The 26,792-nt window shown below is 42.8% G+C and overlaps 1 protein-coding gene and 1 long non-coding RNA gene across 2 annotated transcripts; one reads left to right on the top strand and one right to left on the bottom strand.

Annotated features, from left to right (window-relative positions):
- LOC117503811 lies at window positions 1-17,563 on the top strand. Its single transcript, XR_004558673.1, has 3 exons — window positions 1-178; window positions 15,071-15,074; window positions 17,554-17,563. It is a non-coding gene; the product is annotated as an uncharacterized LOC117503811 (long non-coding RNA).
- On the bottom strand, window positions 7,298-24,962 carry LOC117503800 (nucleoporin GLE1-like). The gene is made up of 15 exons (XM_034163063.1): window positions 24,833-24,962; window positions 21,698-21,931; window positions 17,311-17,457; window positions 17,055-17,203; window positions 16,896-16,950; window positions 15,641-15,922; window positions 14,243-14,459; window positions 12,504-12,616; window positions 11,608-11,820; window positions 9,714-9,904; window positions 8,958-9,087; window positions 8,469-8,573; window positions 8,074-8,156; window positions 7,455-7,518; window positions 7,298-7,366 (listed from the first exon to the last, which is right to left on the bottom strand). The coding sequence occupies exons 1-15, from the start codon at window positions 24,929-24,931 to the stop codon at window positions 7,298-7,300; spliced, it is 2,151 nt and encodes a 716-aa protein (XP_034018954.1). The 5' UTR covers window positions 24,932-24,962.
- Window positions 24,963-26,792: the final 1,830 nt, after the last annotated feature.

Below are 26,792 nucleotides of genomic sequence, written 5' to 3'. Positions count from 1 at the left end.
TGTCCTTCTATGACATCTCCTCTGACTCTCTGATCCACATCCACACCTTCTGCTGCACGTTCACTGAACCTCTGTGTGCTGGGTTCAAGTTCTGGCCTGGTTCTGGTTCCTAAGTGTCTCTGTGTGGACTGTAGGACAGAGAGTCTCCTCCTGTGGACACAAACACTCGATCACACACGTTTGGACAGACAAGGTGTTCCCAAGCCAACTGAGAGACGTAGTCCCTCCAGCATGATCTGGGTCTTCCCCGGGGCCTCCTCCCAATGGGACGTGCCTGGAACACCTCTCCAGCGAGGCATCCAGAGAGCATCTGGAAAAGATGCCCGAGCCACCTCAGCTGGCTCCTTTCGATGTGGAGGAGCAGCAGCGGCTCGACTCCGAGCTCCTCCCGAGTGACAGAGCTCCTCACCCTATCTCTAAGGGAGCGCCCAGCCACCCTGCGGAGGAAACTCATCTTGGCCACTTGTACTCGTGATCTTGTTCTTTCGGTCATGAACCAAATCTCATGACCATAGGTGAGGATCAGAATGTAGATCGATTGGTAAATCGAGAGGTTTGCCCCCCTACTCAGCTCTCTCTTCACCGTGACGGTCCAACACCGCATCACTGCAGATGCTGCACCGATCCATCTATCGATCTCACGCTCCATCCGTCCCTCACTCATGAACAAGACCCCGAGATACTTAAACTCCTCCACTTCAGGCAAGGACACTCCACTGACCTGAAGAAGGCAAGGCACCTTTTTCTGGTCCAGAGCCATGGCCTTGGATTTGGAGATGCTGATCTTCATCCCGGACGCTTCACACTCGGCTGCAAACCGCCCCAGTACACGCTGAAGGTCCTGGTTTGATGAAGCCAACAGGACCACATCGTCCGCAAACAGCAGAGATGAGATTCTGTGGTTCCCAAACCGGACCCCCTCTACACCCTGGCTGCGCCAAGAAATTCTGTCCATAAAGGTCATTAACAGAACCAGTGACAAAGGGCAGCCCTGGCGGAGGCCAGTGTGCACTGGAAACAGGTTTGACTTACTAACGGCAATGTGAACCAAGCTCCTGCTGCGGTCGTACAGGGACCGGATAGCCCTTAGCAAAGGACCCCGGACCCCGTACTCCCGGAGCACCCCCCACAGGGAGCCTCAAGGGACACAGTCAAACGCCTTCTCCAGATCCACAAAACACAAAGCTGACTATTATTACACCTCTAATGTTCACACGTCATCTGACAGACACAAGACAAACAGGACAACAGACACAAAGACGTCACATTGTCATAGTGATGTTCTGCTTGTCTGGCAGGCCTCAGGTCAAAGGTCACAAGGAGGTTGTGGTGCAGTTGTGTGTTTTAGTTTGTATCCCAAACATCAGAAAATACACACTGAGAAAGAACCAAAGCATAAAAGAACTTTGAGTGTTCAGTATCTGTACAAACCATTCAGAGGATGGGGGTGTCAGCGGGAGGTGGTGAGTCTGCTGTGGACAAAAATAATAATTATAATAAGAATAACTATTAAAAAAATACCTCCATTGGGAAATTGCCCTTGTAATATGAATTAACTTACGTTTATGGGTCAGTTCATGTCATTCTTGTGGGTTCACAGTTCTGGTTCTTCTTTACTGAAAGTTGTGACCATCAGCAAGATAGATTTTTTTCCAAATGAACACAAACAGAATATAGAAAAACATACATCTAGGAACTACACACTTTCATACAATCAAAGTGTCAAAATACAGAGAAATATAAAGTAAGAATTACAAAACAAAATGAAGAAAGAAAATGCAAGGACGACCTATAAAGGAAACAAAATGTTGGGTATAATTCAAATAAGCAAGAAACGACATATGTCTCCACAGATCTTTCTATTTTGTTGGAGCAACAAGACAAACTGCACAAACAAGTGACAAGGTCCAAAGTTCAGGACCCAGTGTGAGGAGCTCAGTGCTCCCATTTACGAGTGCACATGTGTGGGTCAGTATATAATGAAAACAGAGAGCGAATCACTCAGTGCAGCGCTTACATGAGCCAGCTATCATCTGTCAGCCTGCCAGAAAATGTGTCCCCTGTCTTTATAGCCGGTATTACACTCTACCATCTGTTATTACCTCCACCAAGGAGGTTATGTTTTCGGTCAGTTTGTTTGTCTGTTTGTCAGCAGGATGACTCATGTTAAGTGAGACCAGCGTGCACGGTTTTAAATCACACACAGGAACTCGCTCAGCTGAAGCAGAAGTCAAGGTAGGAACTTTATCACATGAACCTCTTCAAACTCAAAGAGGTTAATAAGCTGAACAAATTAATTCAGAGATCTTATTTGGAATCAGGTCAGATCTCTGAGCATTGCTCCATCCACCACATCACATTACATCACAGAATCGCCTTGAGCTCTGGATGGCAACCACCCAGACAGACAACAGGTCCAGCCCCACTAGAGCCCATACAATATGGATTTGTTGGGGTGGCATATACAATGCAGATTTTTAAAGAGTAAAAGCAAAAATATTACACCAAAATATCTGCTGATATAAATTTACATTTTAAAAAATGGCAATGGCTCGCCACATTTCAATGTCAAGACGTTATAATAAAGAAATGTAGTCGAGGCTCGATTTGTTACAGTTCAAACATTAATTTTATTATTGATGAATAGAGCATACAACTAAACCACATCACGCTGCCGTCACTGAGATTGATAGTCCACGACTTTAGCCGCTCAGCATTTGCACAAAATAGACGTCTTGCCTATTTTGACCTCGCCTAGCTGCCAGTATAACGTCGCTGTAAAATGCCCACTCTGGCTGAAAATGAGTGACGGCTGGTCGCTTTCCCTCTGTCTCTTGTAGTTAATGTGACCAAGGAGTGATGCCATTGGACCTACCTCTGTTGGACAAACTATGTAATGACATCATTTCCAACAGCCAAACAGTATTTCTGCATTGTTTATTTTGGAAAATAAGTTTTTATATCAGCAAAAATAACACTAACAGGCTCATATCACCCACCAACCGATATACTGATCAGGCTCTAATCCACCGCTTAAGAGAAGCCATGTTATCTACCACAGCCAGGTGAGATGTGGGTGTCACCATGGACTTCTCCATCCGCTGGTGCCAACACTGCTGGATCATGCTTGGAGAAAATCACCACATAGCCACAATATCAGGTGATCGTACCCAAGGGTCCTCCAGAGAGACAACCAGTCATCACCTTAGGTCATAGGTTAATATCCAAGTCTCAAAATTGTGCAGTAGGGCAGGAAGAGGGCCCCTACAGATGCGGATCTTCATCTTGCAAAGGTATCAGCACTGCCAAGCACCTCTATCCAGTGAGCACATGACCTCAGCTTTTTGTTATTAGGAACATTGTAGCCAAAGCTTAAATTAAAATTAAAAGAAAGACATCTAATTCCATCACACAGACTACCTGCATATGCTCTCTGACCACATGCAGGTGGTCTGTGGGATAGAATGACCACATGCGTAAATCTTTTTCCACTCCTCCTCTGTGGCAACTGCATCCTCAGCATCCTTCTCCTGATATGTCCTGTATCTGTCCCCTGCATATGTGCAAACCATCTTGCCTTTCTCTGTCTCCAAACCACCTTTCCTACACTGTCCATCTGGTTGCATGTCTGAATCATATAATTTAAATTACATTTTCCCCTCTTACAGTGTCCAATATTTTACAGAGCATCTTCAACTCAAAATGCCCATAAGTTTGACATTTCATAATTTAAAACCTTGCACTGTGATATGGCAGCAGACTGCACTATCCACTGTGCATGTTCCACTGTGACAACACAGATGCTGGAGCTGCTTTGACTTTAGTATATATATATACACTCAACAAAAATATAAACGCAACACTTTTGGTTTTGCTCCCATTTTGTATGAGATGAACTCAAAGATCTAAAACTTTTTCCACATACACAATATCACCATTTCCCTCAAATATTGTTCACAAACGAGTCTAAATCTGTGATAGTGAGCACTTCTCCTTTGCTGAGATAATCCATCCCACCTCACAGGTGTGCCATATCAAGATGCTGATTAGACACCATGATTAGTGCACAGGTGTGCCTTAGACTGCCCACAATAAAAGGCCACTCTGAAAGGTGCAGTTTTATCACACAGCACAATGCCACAGATGTCGCAAGATTTGAGGGAGTGTGCAATGGGCATGCTGACAGCAGGAATGTCAACCAGAGCTGTTGCTTGTGTATTGAATGTTCATTTCTCTACCATAAGCCGTCTCCAAAGGTGTTTCAGAGAATTTGGCAGTACATCCAACCAGCCTCACAACCACAGACCACATGTAACCACACCAGCCCAGGACCTCCACATCCAGCATGTTCACCTCCAAGATCGTCTGAGACCAGCCACTCGGACAGCTGCTGGAACAATCGGTTTGCATAACCAAAGAATTTCTGCACAAACTGTCAGAAACCGTCTCAGGGAAGCTCATCTGCATGCTCCTCGTCCTCATCGGGGTCTCGACCTGACTCCAGTTCGTCGTCGTAACCGACTTGAGTGGGCAAATGCTCACATTCGCTGGCGTTTGGCACGTTGGAGAGGTGTTCTCTTCACGGATGAATCCCGGTTCACACTGTCCAGGGCAGATGGCAGACAGCGTGTGTGGTGTCGTGTGGGTGAGCGGTTTTCTGATGTCAATGTTGTGGATCGAGTGGCCCATGGTGGCGGTGGGGTTATGGTATGGGCAGGCGTCTGTTATGGACGAAGAACACAGGTGCATTTTATTGATGGCATTTTGAATGCACAGAGATACCGTGACGAGATCCTGAGGCCCATTGCTGTGCCATACATCCAAGAACATCACCTCATGTTGCAGCAGGATAATGCACGGCCCCATGTTGCAAGGATCTGTACACAATTCTTGGAAGCTGAAAATGTCCCAGTTCTTGCTTGGCCGGCATACTCACCGGACATGTCACCCATTGAGCATGTTTGGGATGCTCTGGACCGGCGTATACGACAGCGTGTACCAGTTCCTGCCAATATCCAGCAACTTCGCACAGCCATTGAAGAGGAGTGGACCAACATTCCACAGGCCACAATTGACAACCTGATCAACTCTATGCAAAGGAGATGTGTTGCACTGCATGAGGCAAATGGTGGTCACACCAGATACTGACTGGTATCCCCCCCCAATAAAACAAAACTGCACCTTTCAGAGTGGCCTTTTATTGTGGGCAGTCTAAGGCACACCTGTGCACTAATCATGGTGTCTAATCAGCATCTTGATATGGCACACCTGTGAGGTGGGATGGATTATCTCAGCAAAGGAGAAGTGCTCACTATCACAGATTTAGACTGGTTTGTGAACAATATTTGAGGGAAATGGTGATATTGTGTATGTGGAAAAAGTTTTAGATCTTTGAGTTCATCTCATACAAAATGGGAGCAAAACCAAAAGTGTTGCATTTATATTTTTGTTGTGTATAAAAAAACAAAACGTGATGTTTTGTGAATCTTTTCTTTGTTTTTATTTTACAGTGAGAACAGTGACTACGTGTTTATGCCAAATGACTGAAGATACAATTATCATCATCATTATGGCCCACTCACACGGCAATTCCTGAATAAACGGAAAAAAGTAAAAAAAAAAAGTCACAACTCTTTGAGAAAAGGTGGACGAAAGAGCTTTATCACCGAATAGCCTGCGAAGTAAGAGTGCAAAAGGGATGAAAGAGGAACTTAACAAAACAGAAGCTAATGATCTTGACGGTTTAAACAAAACACGCCTGGAGCCACTGCTGGAGCAGTGGGTGTCTGCATCTCCAAGTTCCAGGACTCGGTGCTGGGACGGCGCTCATAGCGCCTGAGTCCTGGAGAAACTGTTCCTCATCCAGAACAAAAGAGGGATCATCTCCATCATCAGAAACCTCACTGTCTAATGACACTGCGCCCTCCGTCTTGCTCCAATGAAGAAGAAAAAAAAAAAGAAATGGTGTGCCGTGGTCACTGCATTATGTTCTAAACTATATACATCGATTTATAACAGAAAACTGGCAAAATGGGGAGTAAATATAAGTGTAGAGATGATTGAATATATCAGAGCAGTATATTGATCAGTGCGTGTGAACATGCACTGACTCACATGTGCAGTTATCTTCATCAGCTGCAGCTGATCCACTGTGAATTCTGTCTTCCAGAACAGCTCTTTACATAATCTTTTTAATTATCTACCTGTTGCTACATGTACATAAGGGCTGTCATTCCTACACTCATATTGTTATATTTAATAAAACATAAGCGCACGCAACAGCTGCTGCTGCATTCCAGTATTGCTGGAAATTACACAACTTTTTTTGTTGTTTCAAATTGAGCAGATGTTTGTGCCAAAATAATTAATTGTATCCACACAAAAGATTAATTCTTCCCTATATAAGGTGCCTGAGTCCATTGAAGCTGACTCCTCACCCAAATAAAAAACAAAATAAACAATCCAGGCAAGCAGGCCAAGTTTGCCCTATAATTTCCGACAGTACATGAACGCAGCAGCAGCCTCAGTGCGCAGAAACAGGCTTCTGTACTGTGTGAAAACATTCAGCTGGTTGAACGAAGTCAAAATAAACAAACGATTAAAAAACCATCAAGGACAACAGCAAAATGAAACACGGACGGATTGACGTTTTCGTTGCCTTTCATTCAAATTTTTCAACACTTTAAAAATCTTTTCTTGTTTCGTAAAGCTGGGCAGACACTGTACGATATTTTCAATCATTGTACTTGGCTCCAGCTCAAACTGCGCGACAAAACCGCAGGGTGTAAAAGTTCGGAGCACATAATGTTCTCACACTGTACAGCCCGATGCTCTGATGCGATCTGACTGCTCACATTGTACGTTCAAAAACCATACCTTGGACTCGTGTTTCCAGAAGCAAAATGTAAACAGAAGCTTTTTTTCTTTTTTCAAACTTTATTTACATTTCTTTTTTTACAAATCAAAATAAAATAAAATCAATTTTATTTATATAGCACCAAATCTCAACAAACCGTTGCCCAAAGGTGCTTTATATTGTAAGGCAATAGCCGTACAACATTTACAGAAAAACCCCAACGGTCAAAACGACCCCCTGTGAGCAAGCACTTGGCGACAGTGGGAAGGAAAAACTCCCTTTTAACAGGAAGAAACCTCCAGCAGAACCAGGCTCAGGGAGGGGCAGTCTTCTGCTGGGACTGGTTGGGGCTGAGGGAGAGAATCATATAGCAGCACATCTACAAAAAGTCTCTACAAAAACCATAATTTTGTTGTCCAATTATTGCTGACTTCTCCAACGTCATGAGCTCCAGAAGGACGCGGTCAGCTGACCTTCAGGCGGGCTGATGTAACGACTCTGCAGCGACGTCTGCAGGTGAAAGACAAAGTGATCATTTTTTAAGACATTGCATGCTTAAATGTGACTTTTTAAATTTGTCGAGCACCGAGTGACGCACCTCGACAAACAACTTGAGTCGGGCAAAGGAGGCCATGTCCCCGCTGATCGTCACAGACTCAATCCTGCAGACAAATAAAATACTCATCAGAAGGAAGAACACCAAGGCCACAGACAGTTCATACAAACCTTTTTTTTTTTTTGGAGGGGCAGGGGGGATTTAATCAGGCTACATTTCAGATAATCTGGTTTTAAATAAGATCTAACCCAAAGTTTGGCAGGTTTACTTTTCAAAAGCTTTAATCAGGTAGAAAAGTGACATAAACTGAATACAATTTAATAAGAAATTGATTTGAAAAAACAACTTAAATCCTGGATGTTGAACAAAGGGAGATATTTGACTTTGCGCTCTAAGATATTCATTGACATTTTATTGAATATTTTTTTCTGACATTTATACTTTTTTGTCATTTTGAAGTGGATCTAAATTAAATTGGACGTCGGGACTCAAAAGCTTTAAAATGTTTGACTCAAGTGATTCATTTAATAATTCAAAACTCTTCAGTGAAATTGTGTTTCCTAAAAAAAAAACAAAAAACACTACATTCATAATTTGAAGTATTCTGGAACTGTTCACATTAAGGTGATGCACATATTTAAGGTCGAAGGTGAGCATGTACCTTGGGAGGTATTCCTCTTTCAGCAGCAGGATGAGTTTCCAGAACTGGTCCTGATAGGCTTTCATCAACGCGTGACCACAAACCTGCATGAAGGCGACAGTTTAGACACCTCCACAAAACGCAGAAGCACAGAAAAAGTTTTAAAATGAACCAGAGCATTCTCTCTAAACACACAAAGCTCCAAGTGTGCTGATATAGTTACTCCTGAAGACCACTGGGAGACCGTTTCTGCAGCATTTTCAGTAGAACAAACTCTCAGCAGTTACAGAAAACACGGTCATGAGGTTCCCCTGCTTCATGTTCGGTTGCTTCAGCCTCACACACACACACACACACACACACACACACACACACACACACACACACACACACACACACACACACACAAAACTCACTTCCAGGAAATCAAACAGCAGCGTCGCTGTGACATCAGTCATTGGCTCCATGTTCAGCATCTGGGCGATCCAGCGCCAGCCGTGGTTCAAACCGTGAGGGCCCAACTGAAACAACATGAGGTCCAACATCAGTTATTCACATGTCTCACAACAACACACAAACAAAATGACACAACAACACATTAACTTGAGAAACATTTGTCTCTTTTTTCCTTCCATTCCTCCCAGGTATTGTGTCCAAATTACACCAAACCTGACACTTAAGGAGGTGGGTTCTGGAATCACCAACTAAGACCAAATTTACCAAAGGTCAACCATTAGGACCAGGTCATAGGTCAAAATGTAAGTTTTTCCACTAAAGTTTACACCACACTTGGCACATATCTGGAGGCTGGTTCTGAAACTGCAAGTTGCAAATTTGTCAAAGGGCAAAAATATTTATGGTGTGTGTGTGTGTGTGCGTGTGTATTTGATGTTGCTGTTTGTTACCACCTGCTTGGAGCTGTCGGGCCACTTCAGCTGGATGATGCCAGCATAGAGACGAATCATGCCAGTCATCCGATTCAGGAAAATCCCATGGGCTTCAACTCCAGAGTCATCAACACGATAACCGAGAACCCTGCAGATGTGATGACATAATACACAAAACCTTACACACATTTCTCTTATTTTTAAAATCTATTTTTCCAAGAGGAAGCACACAACATGTGAAACAATTATGATCACTAAAGGACACATTGCACATTATTTAATGTCCCGGTTAGCAGCACAACATAAAAGTATCCATGAGTGTAAGTTTATCTGCACACAGTAATAATTAGTGGTCACTGATATATTTTATTGCCAATTATCCAAGGTCTGTGTCCCAAGAATGCTCCCTGTGAATTTGAAGACTCTGGCAGCAACAGCACTGGACTTATGCTGAGCACAGACAGACAGACAGACGGACGGACGGCAAGTCTTCACAATATCCGATGGCCGTATTTGATGGCCTCGGGTAAAAATAATCTATGTGTACCATAGATTGGTAAGGAGCTGCGTTCCCAAATTAGCTGACTTTATTCTCATTAATATGTTTAATGTTAGCACAGAGCATCCTGGAAACTGCATCAGATATTCTACCACCCAAGGGGCAACCATGTCTGTAAATATGAAATAGCAACTGCATGTCATTACAGAGATACTTTCACAAGAGCCCATACTGTGTCTCCATGAAACACGCAGTGACGTGTTTGTTCCACTGACCTCTGATATTCTTCCATAGATGTGCCGGCCTTCTTTGGGGGGTAATGTGGGACTGCATACGGACACTTCTTGTGCAAGTGAGCGAGGATGAGGTCTCCCAGTCGCGGGTGGCGCTCCCATATGCCCGAGACCACCACAGCGATGGGGAAGGCTGCTTTGTGATGGGAAGCCACTTCCTCTTCTCCTTGTTTCTACACATGGAAAAAAATAAATAAATAAAAATGATAAGGTGGAGATCAAAGTGGAACAGAAATTGCTTCGCCCCTGCAGCTATCATTGAACTGAATAAGCAGCAGCTGGTATCACACATGGATTTTCACTGCCTTTTATTGATCTGTTCTTTTTAAATGTGGTGGCCAAGTGGTTAATGCGCTTGGTTTCAGTTCAGAAGGCTCCGGGTTCAAATCCCACCCCTGCCACATTTCTCTACTGGTGGTTGGCTCTCACCGTGGTATTGTATCACTTCCTGTTCCGGAGCACAGCAGCGTTTTGCTGTATCTGTTCACTGTTTAATCTGTGCAGTTAGATTGATCTAGTTAACTAGATAACGTTTTGTTTCACAGTGTAATCTTCATGTGCCTTAGCTAAAGCACTCCTCCTGCTGCAGTTTTATTTGTTATTATCTATCATCCACCTGGTCGTTACTGTGAGTTTCTCTATGAATTTTCAGACCTTTTGTCTGACTTGGTGCTTAGCTCAGATAAGATAATTATAGTGGGCGATTTTAACATCCACACAGATGCTGAGAATGACAGTCTCAACACTGCATTTAAACTATTGTTAGACTCGATTGGCTTTGCTCAAAATGTAAATGAGTCCACCCACCACTTTAATCATATCTTAGATCTTGTTCTGACTTATGGTATGGAAATTGAAGACTTAACAGTATTCCCTGAAAACCCCCTTCTGTCTGATCATTTCTTAATAACATTTACATTTACTCTGATGGACTACCCAGCAATGGGGAATACGTTTCATTACAGTAGAAGTCTTTCAGAAAGCGCTGTAACTAGGTTTAAGGATATGATTCCTTCTTTATGTTCCCCAATGCCATATACCAAACCAGTGCAGAGTAGCTACCTAAACTCTGCAAGTGAGCTAGATTATCTCATCAATAGTTTTATATCCTCATTGAGGACAACTTTGGATGCTGTAGCTCCTCTGAAAAAGAGAGCCTTAAATCAGAAAGGAAAGCGCCATTCCTGAACAATGAAAAAATAGCCGGGAGGGCTGTACCACTCCTCATTCAAAGCCTGGCCACAGGCGAATGACGTCACCAACAGGCGTGACAAAACTCATGCATGTGCACGAGTGTTCAAGCATGTCTGATGTAATCGCACGTGATTCAAATCCATATGTGCTTATCCTTTTCATCATTCTGGAGTTTCAGCACCTTCACCTCCTCGACCAAGTCCAGAATGGTTTTCTGCTGCAGCCTGACAGCAGAAACCTCTTCCGACAAAAACTCCAGAGATCGTTTGATGTCATCGATATCCTCAGCCACTTTCTTTGGTCCCAGTTGTTCGTCAGTGACTTGCATACAAAAAAGCAGAGCGCAACAAGGATTAAAAATCCCAAAATATATAGTGCAAAAGTCCAAAAGTGTTAGACTCCTACGTAGCTTCAAACGCTCGCATGCACCCCACTCACGCATGCGCTGTCTGTGCCCGAGTCAGACAGTGCATCAGTTTACACTTGATGCTCACAAAGCAGGAAAAGGATATACAGTGCAGGTTCATTGTCGTGATGCACAGCAGCCTGCTCCAGGTTTTTGAAATGGAGCAATAACTCCACCCAATTTTACCTGACCACCATTTCTTATTATTGTGCTATCTGCTTTTTGAAACCAACTCTTTTGTTACTTTATATATTAGACACAAATAAGATGACTCACCACAAGCATCTCTGCTGTTCTATAATAAACAAAGTCCAGTCCCTGTGGATGATCAGAGGTGGAGACGGACCTCCCCCCAGTCACCACCGGTCGTCCGGAGAGCAGCTTGTCCAACTTGTCGAAGATTTCTCGAAGCTGGTTCCCGGAGACGCTGGAGATCTGATTAATAGGGGTGGTGGCTGCTTTCTTAAGGTCCATCCTCAGCTTCTTGATCTGAATGCAGGGAAGAGAAATCAAGACAGTCTGCACAAAAACCAACTCAGAAATAAATCAAGTCGTCAGCTGCTGTTTCACATAAGAATCACTTCAACAGCAGGTTTTTTTCTTACTTGTCTACCATGTCACCATTGTGGCACAAAATAAATGTTCTGTAGCACAATAAATAAATAAATAAATCCTTTGTTGCCATTATCACCCACCATGGGATCACTTTTACATATGAATTTAATTCTCTAAAAATTACATAAAGTTCACATTCAAAAGTAGCAGACAAGTGAGAAATCTGGCAAATTTTCTATATTTTTCTATTGCGCAGTTTTAGGCTGAAGGCCAGTAATAACTAATATAACAGTAGACAAAGAGCAACCATCTGAACTCTTTTAGCTTGTTTGCAGTAAAATGCATGATCTCATAATTACAAGCTCAGCAGGAAGAGACTAGAACTCTTTAAAGCACATTCAAAAATTCTAGTATGAAATAGTTTCCAAGAACTTCACCCTCTTACGGATTGCAGAAGAAATCTGAGAAGTTCATGATTTTTGTTTGACCCCACCAAAACACTTAAATCCCAGTAGCATTCAAAACACTGGGGGACTGATTTTCACATACATAGGCAATTTATTATTACTAACCAAAGACTGCATTATAGAAGTTCACAAGCAAAAGCACAAACCAACCTGGGTATCTTTAGAAGATGAGAGCAGACTGAAGGACAGAGCGCACTGACTTGCCGATTCCTGAAGCTGGTTGTACCACGTCAGTGTAGCATCATCTGCGCTGAACTTCAGCCCTGGTGTCAGAAACCATGCGTCAAATGTTTACCAATACAAAAGTAACATGCAGGAATAAATCTGAAAAATACAGTGTCAAGTATCAGTGTTCACTTGTGAGGGAGCTACAATACCTGAAAGGCAGCTGTGACTTACTTGTGTGAAGCGCCTTGAGGCAACTTTGTTGTGATTTAGCGCTATATAAATGAAATTATATTAAGTTAATTCAAAATGCTGCAGCTAGAGTACTGACGGGGACTAGAAGGAGAGAGCATATCTCACCCATATTGGCCTCTCTTCATTGGCTTCCTGTTAATTCTAGAATAGAATTTAAAATTCTTCTTCTTACTTATAAGGTTTTGAATAATCAGGTCCCATCTTATCTTAGGGACCTCGTAGTACCATATTACCCCAATAGAGCGCTTCGCTCTCAGACTGCAGGCTTACTTGTAGTTCCTAGGGTTTGTAAGAGTAGAATGGGAGGCAGAGCCTTCAGCTTTCAGGCTCCTCTCCTGTGGAACCAGCTCCCAATTCAGATCAGGGAGACAGACACCCTCTCTACTTTTAAGATTAGGCTTAAAACTTTCCTTTTTGCTAAAGCTTATAGTTAGGGCTGGATCAGGTGACCCTGAACCATCCCTTAGTTATGCTGCTATAGACGTAGACTGCTGGGGGGTTCCCATGATGCACTGTTTCTTTTTCTTTTTGCTCTGTATGCACCACTCTGCATTTAATCATTAGTGATCGATCTCTGCTCCCCTCCACAGCATGTCTTTTTCCTGGTTCTCTCCCTCAGCCCCAACCAGTCCCAGCAGAAGACTGCCCCTCCCTGAGCCTGGTTCTGCTGGAGGTTTCTTCCTGTTAAAAGGGAGTTTTTCCTTCCCACTGTAGCCAAGTGCTTGCTCACAGGGGGTCGTTTTGACCGTTGGGGTTTTACATAATTATTGTATGGCCTTGCCTTACAATATAAAGCGCCTTGGGGCAACTGTTTGTTGTGATTTGGCGCTATATAAAAAAAATTGATTGATTGATTGATTGAAATAAACTGAAACTGAATTGTGACTGTGGGCACTTGGGAAAATGCTATATAGAGAGATTCCACCTTTTTTAAACGTTTTTGTAAAATAAACTACAATAGAATTTCTTCTTTTGTGATTTATGGCATTATAACTACTTTGCACTGCTGAAAAGCCATTTCTGAGTTTGACCTATGACTAGCTATGTTTGTATTGTTACCACAGAGGTACAGGATGTGCAGGTGCAGTGAAAAATAAGCCCATAGAGAGCAAACAATAAAGCACAAAGAAATTGCTTGGGGTTCGACAGATTAAAACATAAAGACGGAATCTGGAAATAACCTGAAACTACTACTATGTATCGGTATTGTTTGTAGTTTTATAAATAAAGGATTAAACAACGAGAAGCCGTGCATTATATGGTTTGAATGCACGACGCGGAGTCTAAAACACCATGATGCAAAGCGGAGTGGTGTTACTCCGCGTCGTGGTGTTTTAGACTCCGTGTCGTGCATTCAAACCGTATAATGCACGACTTCTCGTTGTTTAATGCGCTTATACCATGGTCCCACACAGTGAGCTAACACAAGTATTTAATTTTCCTGATTGCTTCCACTGTCTGAATCTCACCTTTTCTCTCAGCTTTCTCCCTGGCCAACTGTGCGGCCGTCTTCTCGGCCAGCTGCTGGGCCTGAATCGCTGCCTGCTTTTGTAGCTCCTCTTCCTCCTCCTGCTCCTTTTTCTCCTGCACCTCAGAGGCCTGTTTGCGCAACAGCTGGAGGAGATCCCTCATTTCGTGAAGGGTTCGATCCGCCACATTCATGTCCTCCATGCAAGGAAAATCTCCCTGGAAGAAGAGAGAAGTCTTACTCACATCCAAATCCTAGTTCTTGTTTGTGTTTTGACACAAAGAACATGATGCACATTTTTGAAAACAAAAACAATGCAAAAGGGGGAAACCTAGGATTTTGGGATGCACTATTACAAATATGCTGACTTGAGACTTGACTATTCATGACGACTTTGTCCCACCTCTGATTAGAGGATGAGAACAACCCCAAGAAAACCATCCCAACCATGAAGCATGGGGGTGGAAACATCATACTCTGGGGGTGCTCTTCTGCAAAGGGGACAGGACGACTGCACAGTATTGAAGGGAGGATGGATGGGGTCATGTATTGCGAGATTCTGGCAAACAACCTCCTTCCTTCAGTAAGAGCATTGAAGATGGGTCACGGCTGGGTCTTCCAGCATGAAATGACCCCAAACACACAGCCAGGGCAACTAAGGAGGGGCTCTGTAAGAAGCATTTCAAGGTCCTGGAGTGGCCTGGCCAGTCTCCAGACCTGAACAAAGTTCTACACCTGAGCTGAATTTAAGCAAACCATTCAAGCAATAAATGGTAAGAGGAGCACAGTGGAGCACTGCTGCTGCAGTGAGTGGCAGTGGTGAAAGTAGATGAGTTGGAATACTTGGAGGGTGAACTATGCAAAGAAGTGGAGAGTGTGATAAAGGCATGAAGTGCAGGCAGGGTGGAGTGGGTGGACAAAAGGCAGGATTGATTTGTGATAGAAGGACATTTGCAAACGTGAAGGGGAAAGTGTACAAGACGTTGGTGCTAACAACAAGACAGGAGGCAGAGCTGATGATGCTGTGATTTGCTTTGGGAGTGATGAGGATGAACAGGTTTACAGGGTACACAGGGAGAAGGATGCTGAGGATGGAGCCACCAGGCAAGATGACAAGATTGAGGCTAAATAGAAGGTTTATGGACTTGCCGGGTGGAGGGCATGGGTGGTTGGTGTGACAGAGGAAGATGCAGAGGACCAGGTGAGATGGAGACTGATCTGCTGTGGTGTCCCCACCAGGGGAGGAGCCAAAAAGAAGCTGATGCTGTGGATGTCAGACGGTTAAAGTAACAAAAATAAATAAACTAAAAAATGCAGACCTCACAGTCACAAGGGTATTGACCCCCCCCTCCCCCTTCAGAGCAAGAAATATCAAATATAAACAAACTCCATAACTGACCTCTGATGTTTTTCTCACAACCTCTGACACCTGAGAGCAGAGCTGGTTCCCACGGGTGCTGTATGTACTGAGACAGGTTGGCGGGATGAAGGTCATAGTCTGGGTGGACAGCTGCAGCTGCTGGTTGAGCTGCAAGATCTCCTCCTGGATACTGTTGAGGTTCCGTAATCTCTCCCTGCCCTCCGCCTCCCGCTGGCGCTCAAGCTCCGCCTCCCGCTGGCGCTCAAGCTCCGCCTCCCGCTGGCGCTCAAGCTCCGCCTCCCGCTGGCGCAGGTTCAGGATCTGACAGAAACAAGGATGAAGACCAAACTGATTAACTGGCAGCATTCATGAGCAGTCATCAAACCGCTGAGTAACCAGTGGTGACTGGATGAGGGCAACGATACTACACCAAACTGACAGAACATACAGTGTTTTTAGCTAACAGGAACAGGAATCCAGACAAACAGAAATGTCACTATTTCCCGATTGAAAATTCCAAGATACAAATTGTAAACAAGAGCAACAGTCAACACCAGTAACATTGTGACCTCAGTCTTAAGACATAACCTGCATTGTATTATCATAATTAGTTCAATAGCTCTTCATTGATTATTTACACCGACTGCTCATGGTGACGTCAATATAGGTGATTTGGCCGGAGTTTCCCAGATGAACCTCCAACTTCAAGCTCACTTTCAACATATCCCCCCCCACGACATTTTGGAGTTCTGATTTATTTGGATTATGCCATAAGCCTGGAACAGGGACAGGTACCTTAAAACTAAGAAGACCATTAGCGAGTCTCTCATTCATGCAGTGATAGCACTTATTCCTCAGCTCTGGAAAGCACTCGGCTTATACCTTGTAAAATCCAGTGTGGGAATAGACAAGTCACGAACAGTAAGTTCTCGCATCTTATAGTTCTCTAAATTAAAAGGGCAAATAATGAGGACAAACTGATTAGATGTTCCTCAACTCTGGTGCCACAGGTCAATCCAAAAACCACATCTGTTTTGCTTATGTAATATTCCACAGACAGTGCCACCCGCTGGACATTTCTAGGTTTGTTGCAGAAAATATCACATGCATGATGAAAATTAGGAGCAGGTGTGGTTGAAGTGATATGCAGCTTGAACTGAGCTGTAATTTTCAAAAACCCCGGTTTGGTTACCATCAAGAGCAAAGCTGCTGCCTGGTAAACTGTGTTATTAATTTAATGTGTGCTCGTGGAGACAGAACTACCAAACCTCTCAAATACAGCAGACCACAATACCTTTATTCTGTGCTCTTCTTTCAGCTTCTCCTGGCGCCTTATGCTCTCTTTAGTCCTGCCATGCAGAAAGAGGCGGTGGGGGTGGGAGATGGAGTTTCAACACACACATCATATCAACCTTCTCAGAAATGTTCACCACCAGCAAATGCCAGCTCTTACTCTCTGTCGATCATGTCTCTCATGCTCTGATGCTCCTGCCGCTGCTTCATCTCCATCAACTCTTCAAAGTGTTTCAGTTGCTCTGATGCATGGCTCACTATGGCTGCAAAAACCTGCTCCTGTCTCTCCTGCCGCAGCCGGAGTGCCATCTGGGCCAAGAGATGGAAGGAAGCGTTTATATTTTATATGTGCAAGACATTACTTGAAACTTTGCTTCTGATGCTTTAGGGGAGAGACTTAAAGCTGACACTCTCACCTTGGCCCTTTCCCGGTATTCCTCCTCACAAAGCCGTATCTGGCCCGCGATCTCCATGGCTCTGGGCGAAAGCACAGACAGGGCAGGCGGCAGTGTAGGGCTGGAAACATCTGATTCTGAATGGCCGTTCATCTGACTGCTGGTAGCCTGTATCACATTAAAGTGCAACAAAACTCAAATTCAACACAAACATTCCACTTTTTTTTTGGGGGGGGGGGGGGGGGGGGGGGCATCATAGCTGAGGAAGAGTGTTAAATTTCACCTGTTAAAATAGGAAATGTAGGTCAGCGCTTCCCATTTAGGTCTCCATTCTCAAATGTATTTTAGATTAAGTGACTTTAATTGTATTTTAAATTAATTTAAATTCTAATTCTAAGTCACTGTTTGTGGCTTTAAAAATTTGCAAATCAGCTTTTAATTGTGGAGCCATTCAGTCAGGCTGCACAATCAAACCAAACAGACAAGATACAGTGGTAGGTCAAAGTTTGGGCCCCCTGACGATTTCCATGATTTTTCTTTATAAATCATTGGTTGTTTGGATCAGCAATTTCAGTTAAATATACGAGGTCTGTCCAAAAAGTAATGGACCTTTTTATTTTTTTCAAAAACGATATGGATTTGAATCATGTGCGCTTGCATCAGCCAAGCTTGAACCTTCGTGCGCATGCGTGAGTTTTTTCCACCCCTGTCGGTTGCGTCATTCGCCTGTGGGCAGGCTTTGAGTGAGCACTGGTCCAGCCCCCTCGTCAGATTTCCATTGTCAGGGAAATGGCTGAGCGACTGCCGCTTTGCTCCATGAAATTTGTTTCAGTAAACTGTGAGACAGCCAGGTGGAAACCATTCATAAAATTCAGATGCCTTTCGGTGAAGATTCTATCAGCGTCACACAGATTAAGGACCATTACAACCGGATTAAAGACGGCCCACACCGGCAGAGGGCGCGCCGCGCTCCGAGCGGCCATCAACAGGCTGAAACGACCAGATCAGTTCCAAAGTGAAGGCTGTGTTGATCTGGCACGTCGTGTGACTACCAGAGAAACTGCAGAAAATGTGGACATCAGCACTTTTGCGGCACATTCCACTGTTACAGGAGATTTTGTAATGAAAGACGTGCAGAGGAATTCGCGCATCGGGACGGAGCCGCTCATGGCGCACTTAATAGTGCTTACCAAGCCAATTTTGTCTTTCAATAATTAGTGCTAAATGTATTCAAATCAATTAAATGATAAGGGTGCCCCAATTTATGCACCTGCCTAATTTTGTTTAAATAATTATTGCACACTTTCTATAAATACTACAAACTTCATTTCACTTTTCAAATGTCAGTCTGTTCGTCTACTATATGACATATTTAACTGAAATTTCTGATCCAGACAACCAATGATTTATAAAGAAAAATCGTGAAAATTATCAAGGGTGCCCAAACTTTTGTATACAACTGTAAATTAACATGACTGTCAACACACAAGCATGTCAAAGTAAACTAAATAAATAGAGCATTATTGAAATGTTCAGATTTGATGCCAAGTGTGAAACAACTGAGACCATGGTCCTCTGGAAGAAAAGGGTGGATTGCCCCATGCGGGTGAGGAGAGAGTTACTGCCCCAACTGGAGGAGTTTAAGTATCTCGGGGTTTTGATCACGAATGGGGATAAGTTTGAGCATGAGATCGACAGACAGATTGGGGCGGCGTCTGATGTTTTAGGGAAGCTGTACCAGACCATTGTGGTGAAGAAGGAGCTGAGCCAAGAAGGTGACACTCTCGTTTTATCAGTCAAATTACATTCCTGTCCTGACCTACAGTCATGAATTTTGGGTAATGACTGAAAGAATAACGGTCACGCAAACAAGCGGCGGAAGTAAGAGTAAGGAAATAAGAGTGGTGGAAGTAAGAGTCCTCTGTCAGGTATCTGGGTTTACACTCCTCGACAGAGTGAGAAGCTTGACTATCTGGGAGGGACTCCAAGTAGAGCCGTTGCTGCTTCGCATTGAAACTAGCCAGGTGAGGTGGTTCAGGCATCTAGTGAGGATGCTCCAAAGTGATCTCCCTAGAGACACCTGCCAAGCACATCCAACAGGGAGGAGGCCCTGGGGAAACCCAAGGTACGCTGGAGAGATTATATTTCCCATCTGGCTTGGGAATGCCTCAGGATCCCTCGGGAAGAGTTACAGGACTTGGCCGTGAATAGGGAAGTGTAGGATGAGCTGTTTAGTCAGCTGCCACTACAATCCGAATAAACAGCCAAAAATAAATGGAAAAAACAAAAAATTAGAAAATGTAATAACCATATGAAACTTGGATAAAATGAAATCATGCTTAAGCAAAAGCTACTGAACCAATATGGGAACAATCTCTGGAATTTTTCCAAACTGGAAAAAGGCTTTTTAGTAACCTTTAATATCTAAATTAAAAGATAATATGGTGTCAAAAGTACAGACATGACTCTCTTTCATGGTGACATCTTGACTACAAATCACTGTTTTTTTTTTTTTTTTGGCTGTTTGTTTTGTCTGTTTTTAATGAGTTTGGGAGGTCCTACAACATATTCCAAAGCAACTTGTACAGTGCACCTGGAAAGTATTTACAAAGTATTAACACGACTATCCCCATGAGTTTACTCCATTTCAGAACAAGGGTGTAACATAAAATGTAGACAAAGTGCAGCACTGTGAATACTTTACGGATGCACTATACTAAATAAATGAATAAATAATACAGTACTGTCAATTATGACCACAAGATGACACTGTTTACATGCATGACAAGCTGCTATCTCCGTCTCTTGCAACCACAGACGGCACTACTCAATTTCTCTGATTAACTGCTGGTGACATTGTGTGGCATGCTGATGTACTCTGTAAAGAGACCTGTTACTATTCATTTTACCCTTTAAAATCCATTTTATTAGTAAACAGACCAGGCCGAACAATCTACGGGGAATCCCCAGCACCAATCAGGGTTACGTATTTCCTTGATTAAAAGCCTGACCTTGAATTAGGAGCTGCCTCATTTAATGGCTGAGTCAAATTTTTGTCTGAAAAAATAAATAAATAAACGCCTGCCTTAAATAAGTGCTGGGCAATATGTGCATTAAAAGCATTACATGTAGTTGAGCCACTCTTTTTCCCCTCAGTCCGCTGCGGTACCTTAAAATCGTAAAGCCTGATCTATGCTTCTACAACTCGGTGGCCATGCAATGACGTTGACATGCGCATGACCCTTTTAAAGTTCTTTGTCGCGTTGGTGGGCGTCTTATTATCAAATGTATTTGATCCATGATCAAAATGTAATCTGCGGGCGCACTGCAAAAACTATTAGATAAAATATGACGGGAGAGGAAGGAGTGAAAATGTAAAAGTGACAAATCACGGCCCTGTTGGGTCTCCATCGTTTGGCAGGTGCATGTCATGCTGTGGGGAGGGTTCGCAGCCCCACAGAGGGCTCTGATCTAAAGCAGTTGTCTTTGGTTTGCCACACCCAGGGATATATGAACCTTAACACCATATTACAGTACAGTCAGCAAGCAGCATTTTGTTAATCACCGGCCTTGAATCAAGGCCTGCCTTGTTTAGGTGCCAGGTCTGAGCACAGTTTGAAAAAAATAGAGGCATCCAATTTCCTCAAATCGGCAAGTGTCGGTGCTGAAATTCATTTCGTACCTGTTTTGACTGGGCACATCCAGACTGTTTTCATTAAAAACCCGACAGGGTTTTACTGAAAATGCATTGCGATGGGGTGGGACGTTCTGTCTCATGTGAGCAAATATCCATTATAATATAATATCCAATATCCAGGCGCCTTTCATTGAGATCGTGAGCTTTGGTTTTGTTAAGTTCCTCTTTCATCCCTTTTGCGCTCTTGCTTCGCAGACTGTTCTGTGATAAAAGCTCTTTCGTCCACCTTTTCTCAACAAATTGTAACGTTTTTTTTAACTTTTTCCCTTCGTTCAGGAATCAGAGTGCTGTGTGACTGGGCCATTACATGGAAAACCACAGAAAAACATTGGGACTTTTGCTTTAGTCCGGTGAGTGCGAGTATCCGTTTATACATTGACGGTTTAGGTGGGTTTTACTGTATATGCGGATGAATATCATCAGCAAAGCTGGATTTTCTAAATCTGATTACCAACTACTTACAGTGCAAGTAAGTCGTGTGACATAAAGGGTGAAAAATGGAGGAATATCCCATATTTCATTGAACCGAAATCAGAAGCTGTAACTGGCACACAAAACATGGTGAGATTGCACATGTATAAATTAAACCACAAAATCAAATAATTTAATTAAACATATTCAATTATATGCACACACACATATTGCTCACACTAATACACACCATGAGACAACAAAAATGTCAGATCATTGTGTAGTCAAAGGGAGACTCACCTGCTCAGCGTCAAACTTTGAAGGCAGAGCCACTGAAAGCACAGTGGGTTTACCGTTGACCTCAGGAGTAGATGCAGCTGAAGAAGGACAGGCTGGACTCTCCACAGAAAAGCCAGGGCTGGAGTGTCCAGAGCTCACAAATGATGTCTGCAAAGACTGGTTGGTAAGCCGATCCAGAACAGCACCAGCAAATGGGGACAAGCTGAGAACCTCATTGTACCCTGCCAAGATATCCTGCAGAAGCACAGAAAAGTTAATATCATGCATGCAAGCCTTAAACAGAAATTACAAACTCAAAGAAAATCTCTCTCTCACACACACACCGATGTTTAGTTAAATATGTTCAACATTTCATATTCAACATATAATTCTGTATGTTCCGAGTCACGTAGGAACTCCCTGTTCTTGGTCAAATTTATACCCAACACTGCTTGTTTTGGACTTCTGTGATATAACATAACTCCATATCTGAACTTTGGTTTGTTAGTGATTTAATTACAATTGAACTATTTTTCTTGTAAAGGTTATTCCGAAATGAGCAATAATTATGGGGAATTGAAAATCTGACAGCTGCACAAATAAAACAGTGGCTGCTTGAGTTTAATTAGGTAAATCCATACACTGTAATATTCACAACACTTGGCTTTTCCCACATTTTGTTAGATTAGATAGATTAGACAGAACTTTATGGATCCCTTGGGAAGACTCCCTCAGGGAAATTGAGGTTCCAGCAGCATCGTATAGCAGCACACAGCGTATCTAAAGTGAAAGTAAAAAAAGAACAGTTTGCAAATATTAATAGAAATACACAATATAAATTAAAGAGATGGTCTAGTGATTAAAGCACTGGGCTTGAAACCAGAGGATCCTTGGTTCAAATCCCAGCCTGACCGGAAAATCCCCTCGTTGCTCACGGTGTGTAGTGAGCGCCTTGTATGGCAGCACCCTCACATCGGGCTGAATGTGAGACATTATTTGTAAAGGGCTTTGATAGCCTGATGGAAAAGCACTATATAAATGCAGACCAGACAATACCAGACATAAATACTGGTTTACTGGCTACTACTGTTCCTTTCATTCCTGTTACTCCTCCTCCTCCCCCCAAGTGAGGAGTTGAACAGTCTGATGGCCTGAGGGACAACCGAATTCCAAGCCTGTTGGTCCTGCACTTGGGAAGGAGCAGTCTGTGGTTGAAGAGGCTGCTCTGGTTGCTGATGACGGTGTGCAGAAAGTGACTGGCATCATCCATAATGTCCAGTATTCTCTTCTTTGCCAATGTCAGAGAGTCCAGTTTCATGTCAACCACAGAGCCAATATGCCTGTTCAGTTTGTCCAGCCTGGATGTGCACTGTGTACACTGGCTACTACAGACTGGAAGAACATCCAGAGGAGTTTACTGCAGATGTTAAATGACCACAACCTCTTCAGAAAGTACAGTGTGATCTGTCCCTTCCTGTACAGGTGGTTGGTGTGGGTTGTCCAGCCCAGTCTGCTGTCAAGCCACAGCCCAAGGAACTTGTAGGAATCCACAGCCTTCACCTCAGCTCCGTTGCGGACTTGGGCTTGGGCTGGACTTCCCAAAGTCAATGACCAGCTTCTTTGACTTTGATATTTTGAACTGTAGATGGTTTGTGTGGCACCAGGCAGCAAAGTTCTTCACTAGGCTCCTGTACTCCTCCTGCTGATCACAGTGTCAGACATGGTGTGCCTCAGACTGAGATACCGCGGCCTGTCGGTGAGGTGGCTGGAGATCCAAGTTACCAGGCAGGGGTTCTCTCACATCCTGTTCAGTTTGTCCTGGAGCACAAGGGGCTTTATGGTGCTGAAGGCATTCGAGATGTCCAGGAAGAAGTCCAATACTAAGACTCAATCTGAGGAAATATTCATTTATCCACAGATAAGATAATCGCCAGGATAACTTGCCTGCTCAAGTGGTTGAAGCTCCAAGCACAGTCACTTGCCCAGTTCCGGATCATTGCCAGTTCCAGATCACTGTTGTAGTATTTGCGCTGCCATTTCTCGTTATCAGCACGAATAAGCCAATACTTGGTACCAATGGAAAGATTGATGTTTAGTCTACAAATGACCACAAGCTCGACCGGATCCAGCCATCCTTCTGATCAGCAGAGGAATCAAAACATCCCGGTGTCTCCGGTGTGCACGCGTTTTCTGACTCACTCATTCCTGCAATTTGAAAGTAACGATCTCTAAGACATGGCAAAGGTGAGTTAGCTATTCTGTGTTTTTGGTTCTAGAGTGGGAAAATACTTACTTAGGTAGAAAATGTTAGTGTGTCATGTCTTGCTGTTTAATTGCTGCGTGCATTTATCTCTGACGCGAAAATTTGCCGGTTGTAGATCACTGAAGCAGCAGTCTCATGTCAGTACTTGTGAGTCATGTGTACTTTGGGGGTCATCTCAACATCACAAATGGGCATGAATGTGGGGGCTTTTACTTTTTAATTCGGGAGAAATCTCACCTCCACACTTCATTTTTTGCTAGTAAATACGTATAACAGTGTCTTTTGAAACTAAGTAAATTCTCATTCGATAAGTATAATTTATATCATTTTGTGTTCAAAACACATTCTCTGGCACAGTGTGTATCATTCTGCATTAGAAGGGCTCCAGCCAGATGCCAGGAATGAACCCAAAGTGACACAGAGTGTCATGATCCAGAACCGGGCAAAGTGATCCATTTCTGGCAAATATTTGCACCACAAAATGTTGCTTCACACTTTAAGTAGAAGGGCTACACCATCCAGACTTTTTCAGCTAGATAACATCCAAATACCCAATACAACAATACACAATAAAGGATATTCAGTTGCATTATGGCTGGACTTAAAAAAAGTTTTCCGGAACTGAGCAGCTGTCTGTACTGCCTCCATTGAAACGAAATTGATGAGTAAATTGTTTTTTGGAGTGGCCGGCTTGCTTTTTTTTTCTCAGAAAAACTGGCAAGGTTACTTGCTAAAACGAACCTTGGCCTCTTTGTACCGTCATCACTAATAGTCACCAAATAAATGCTTTGAGTGTTATTTTCTGAGCTAGATGTAATTCGTAGTGTAAAAAAGTGGTGTTAAATAGGCTTCCACAAAAGATCATCGCTCACGTTAGCTTAGCATTAACTTACCTCGCCTCTTTCCAGCCAGTGTGAGTCGAACTTAATTTGTCCCTTCGGCGAGTTTTTGAGGGCCTCCAAAGTCTCCCATCGTAGACTTGCAGACCGCATAATTACACAACAGTAAACACAAACAAAATACTTCTACTTCTTCTTCTTATTTCGTGTTTAATGTGGGTTGGCAACCAGCTTAAATTGTGCACTACCGCAACCAACAGGACTGCAGCGTTTGTGGGAAGATTGTTTACGGAGCGCTGAACTATATACTAACGGTCGTTAACTGTGACGTCACGCATCATGTGATATCCAACTTCCGGCTCCAAACAAAAATGGCGCGGTTATTTTTTTTTTTTAACAAAAGTTTATTTCAGCGGTTTCCTGTTTTCCAGTGATGTTGAGAGAATGATTTAAACCTGTATGATGTAAAAAAACAAAAAAAAACAACAAAAAAAAAACCCTTCACAGGCACGCGATTCTGACCTTCAAAATAAAACTCCAGGATTGACGCAGACAAAAAAAATTCAGCAAATGCAATAACAAACGAACAAAACATAAGGGAAAAGAGAAAAAAAAAGTTCAAGTTCCTTTTGGAGGTGTCAACATTTTTTCTGTGTTCAACAAAATAGTTTGTTTTCAATTCACACTTTCTTTACATTTGTAACTTTTTTTTTTAAGATTGAGAAGTTGTGCAACACAGGGCATTTTTTAAAGATTAACGATAAACACATTGTTTTGTTCGTTTGTTATTGCATTTGTTGAAATAAAGTTATGGAAAAAAAAGAACTGCACTGAGACGATCTGATCAGCTGCACTTACACTGTTGCACAGGGACAACAGCATTAACATCACAACATAAAACTCTTTGCGTATTGTGCCTAAAACTCTCCTGGATATATTAACTGGGTTTTTAGACATTGTTACTGCGTTTGTTTTATGTAAAAATGTCAGATGCTCAGGTTGTTTCTCCATTATTTTCAATGGGAGTTGCTGTGAGCTGCGATCGCTCGCTGTCCATGTCGTTCGGGGTGAAAGTCAAGTTCGCACTTTAAGGTCCCGTTTATTACCTCCGTCAAGGAGGTTATGTTTTCGGTCGCGTTTGTATGTTTGTCTGTCTGTTTGTCAGCCGAATAACTCAAAAGATTTGAACGGATTTTGATGAAATTTTGTGGAGTAGTTGGAAATGACACGAGGAACAAGTGAAGAGGAAAGAAAACTAGTGTAACTGAGTAAAAAAAATGAAAAGGAAAAAAGAAAAGAAAAAAAATGCAGCTTATCAAATAGAATTTCCAAATTTGTTACTGTAATTTGTCATTTAATTTACGTATTTTGAGTGAATTTTGTCTCTCTGAGTTATTTTTATTCATCAGTATTTTAATTATTATTGATTTATTTTATTTATTTTTTCCTGTGGAAACTACCTCCCTGCACTCTGCCTCTTCCGTACCTCCTGGGCTTCCGTAGCCCCTCACTTCTACCCCTCTGCCTTTTTGTAGTGATGGGCAAATGAAGCCCCATTCAAGACTCGAGGCTTTTCATCAAACGTTTCGATACATGTCTCGAGGCCTCACGCAGCGCTTGGTTTGTTGTACTGCCATCAAGTGGTGAAAGATATGCACAGGATGAATTTACTCTGACGACCCCCTGGATTTGATGTTTGACCTTTAATTGTGCAAATAAATACTTGAAACAATAAATTAATAAACCAAGAAAAATATTGTTCGTTAACTTAGTGAATTAAACAAATGACTGAGTAAATTAAACAAATAAGGCCCTAGACATATTAGTTTTGAGAGATATATTAATGTTATTTTTTAAATGGGTGGTTTCAAATAATTTATAACAATGAAAGACTATTTTGGGGAGAGAGGGGCTGCTACGTCCACAATCAACAATTTAAAACAATCCATAAAAAGGCATCCCAGCTGCTGGCATTGAACCTATGATCTCCATACAGCAGGTGAGTGCTGTATCC

The sequence above is a fragment of the Thalassophryne amazonica genome, chromosome 22 (assembly GCF_902500255.1).
Source record: "Thalassophryne amazonica chromosome 22, fThaAma1.1, whole genome shotgun sequence".
NCBI classification, from domain to species: domain Eukaryota; kingdom Metazoa; phylum Chordata; class Actinopteri; order Batrachoidiformes; family Batrachoididae; genus Thalassophryne; species Thalassophryne amazonica.
The sequence above is the reverse complement of the archived record's forward strand: the minus strand, read 5'-3'. Positions and strand labels throughout refer to the sequence as shown.

Bases quoted from the DNA above. Each gene is read 5' to 3' on its own strand.
- LOC117503800 (XM_034163063.1), bottom strand. From the start codon at position 24,931: ATGCGGTCTGCAAGTCTACGATGGGAGACTTTGGAGGCCCTCAAAAAC. The intron at 11,821-12,503 runs GTTGGTTTGTGC...CCCTGCATTCAG, and splicing joins CATCTTCTAAAGATACCCAG to ATCAAGAAGCTGAGGATGGA. The intron at 8,574-8,957 runs GTAACAAACAGC...ATGTTGTTTCAG, and splicing joins CCGACAGCTCCAAGCAGGTG to TTGGGCCCTCACGGTTTGAA.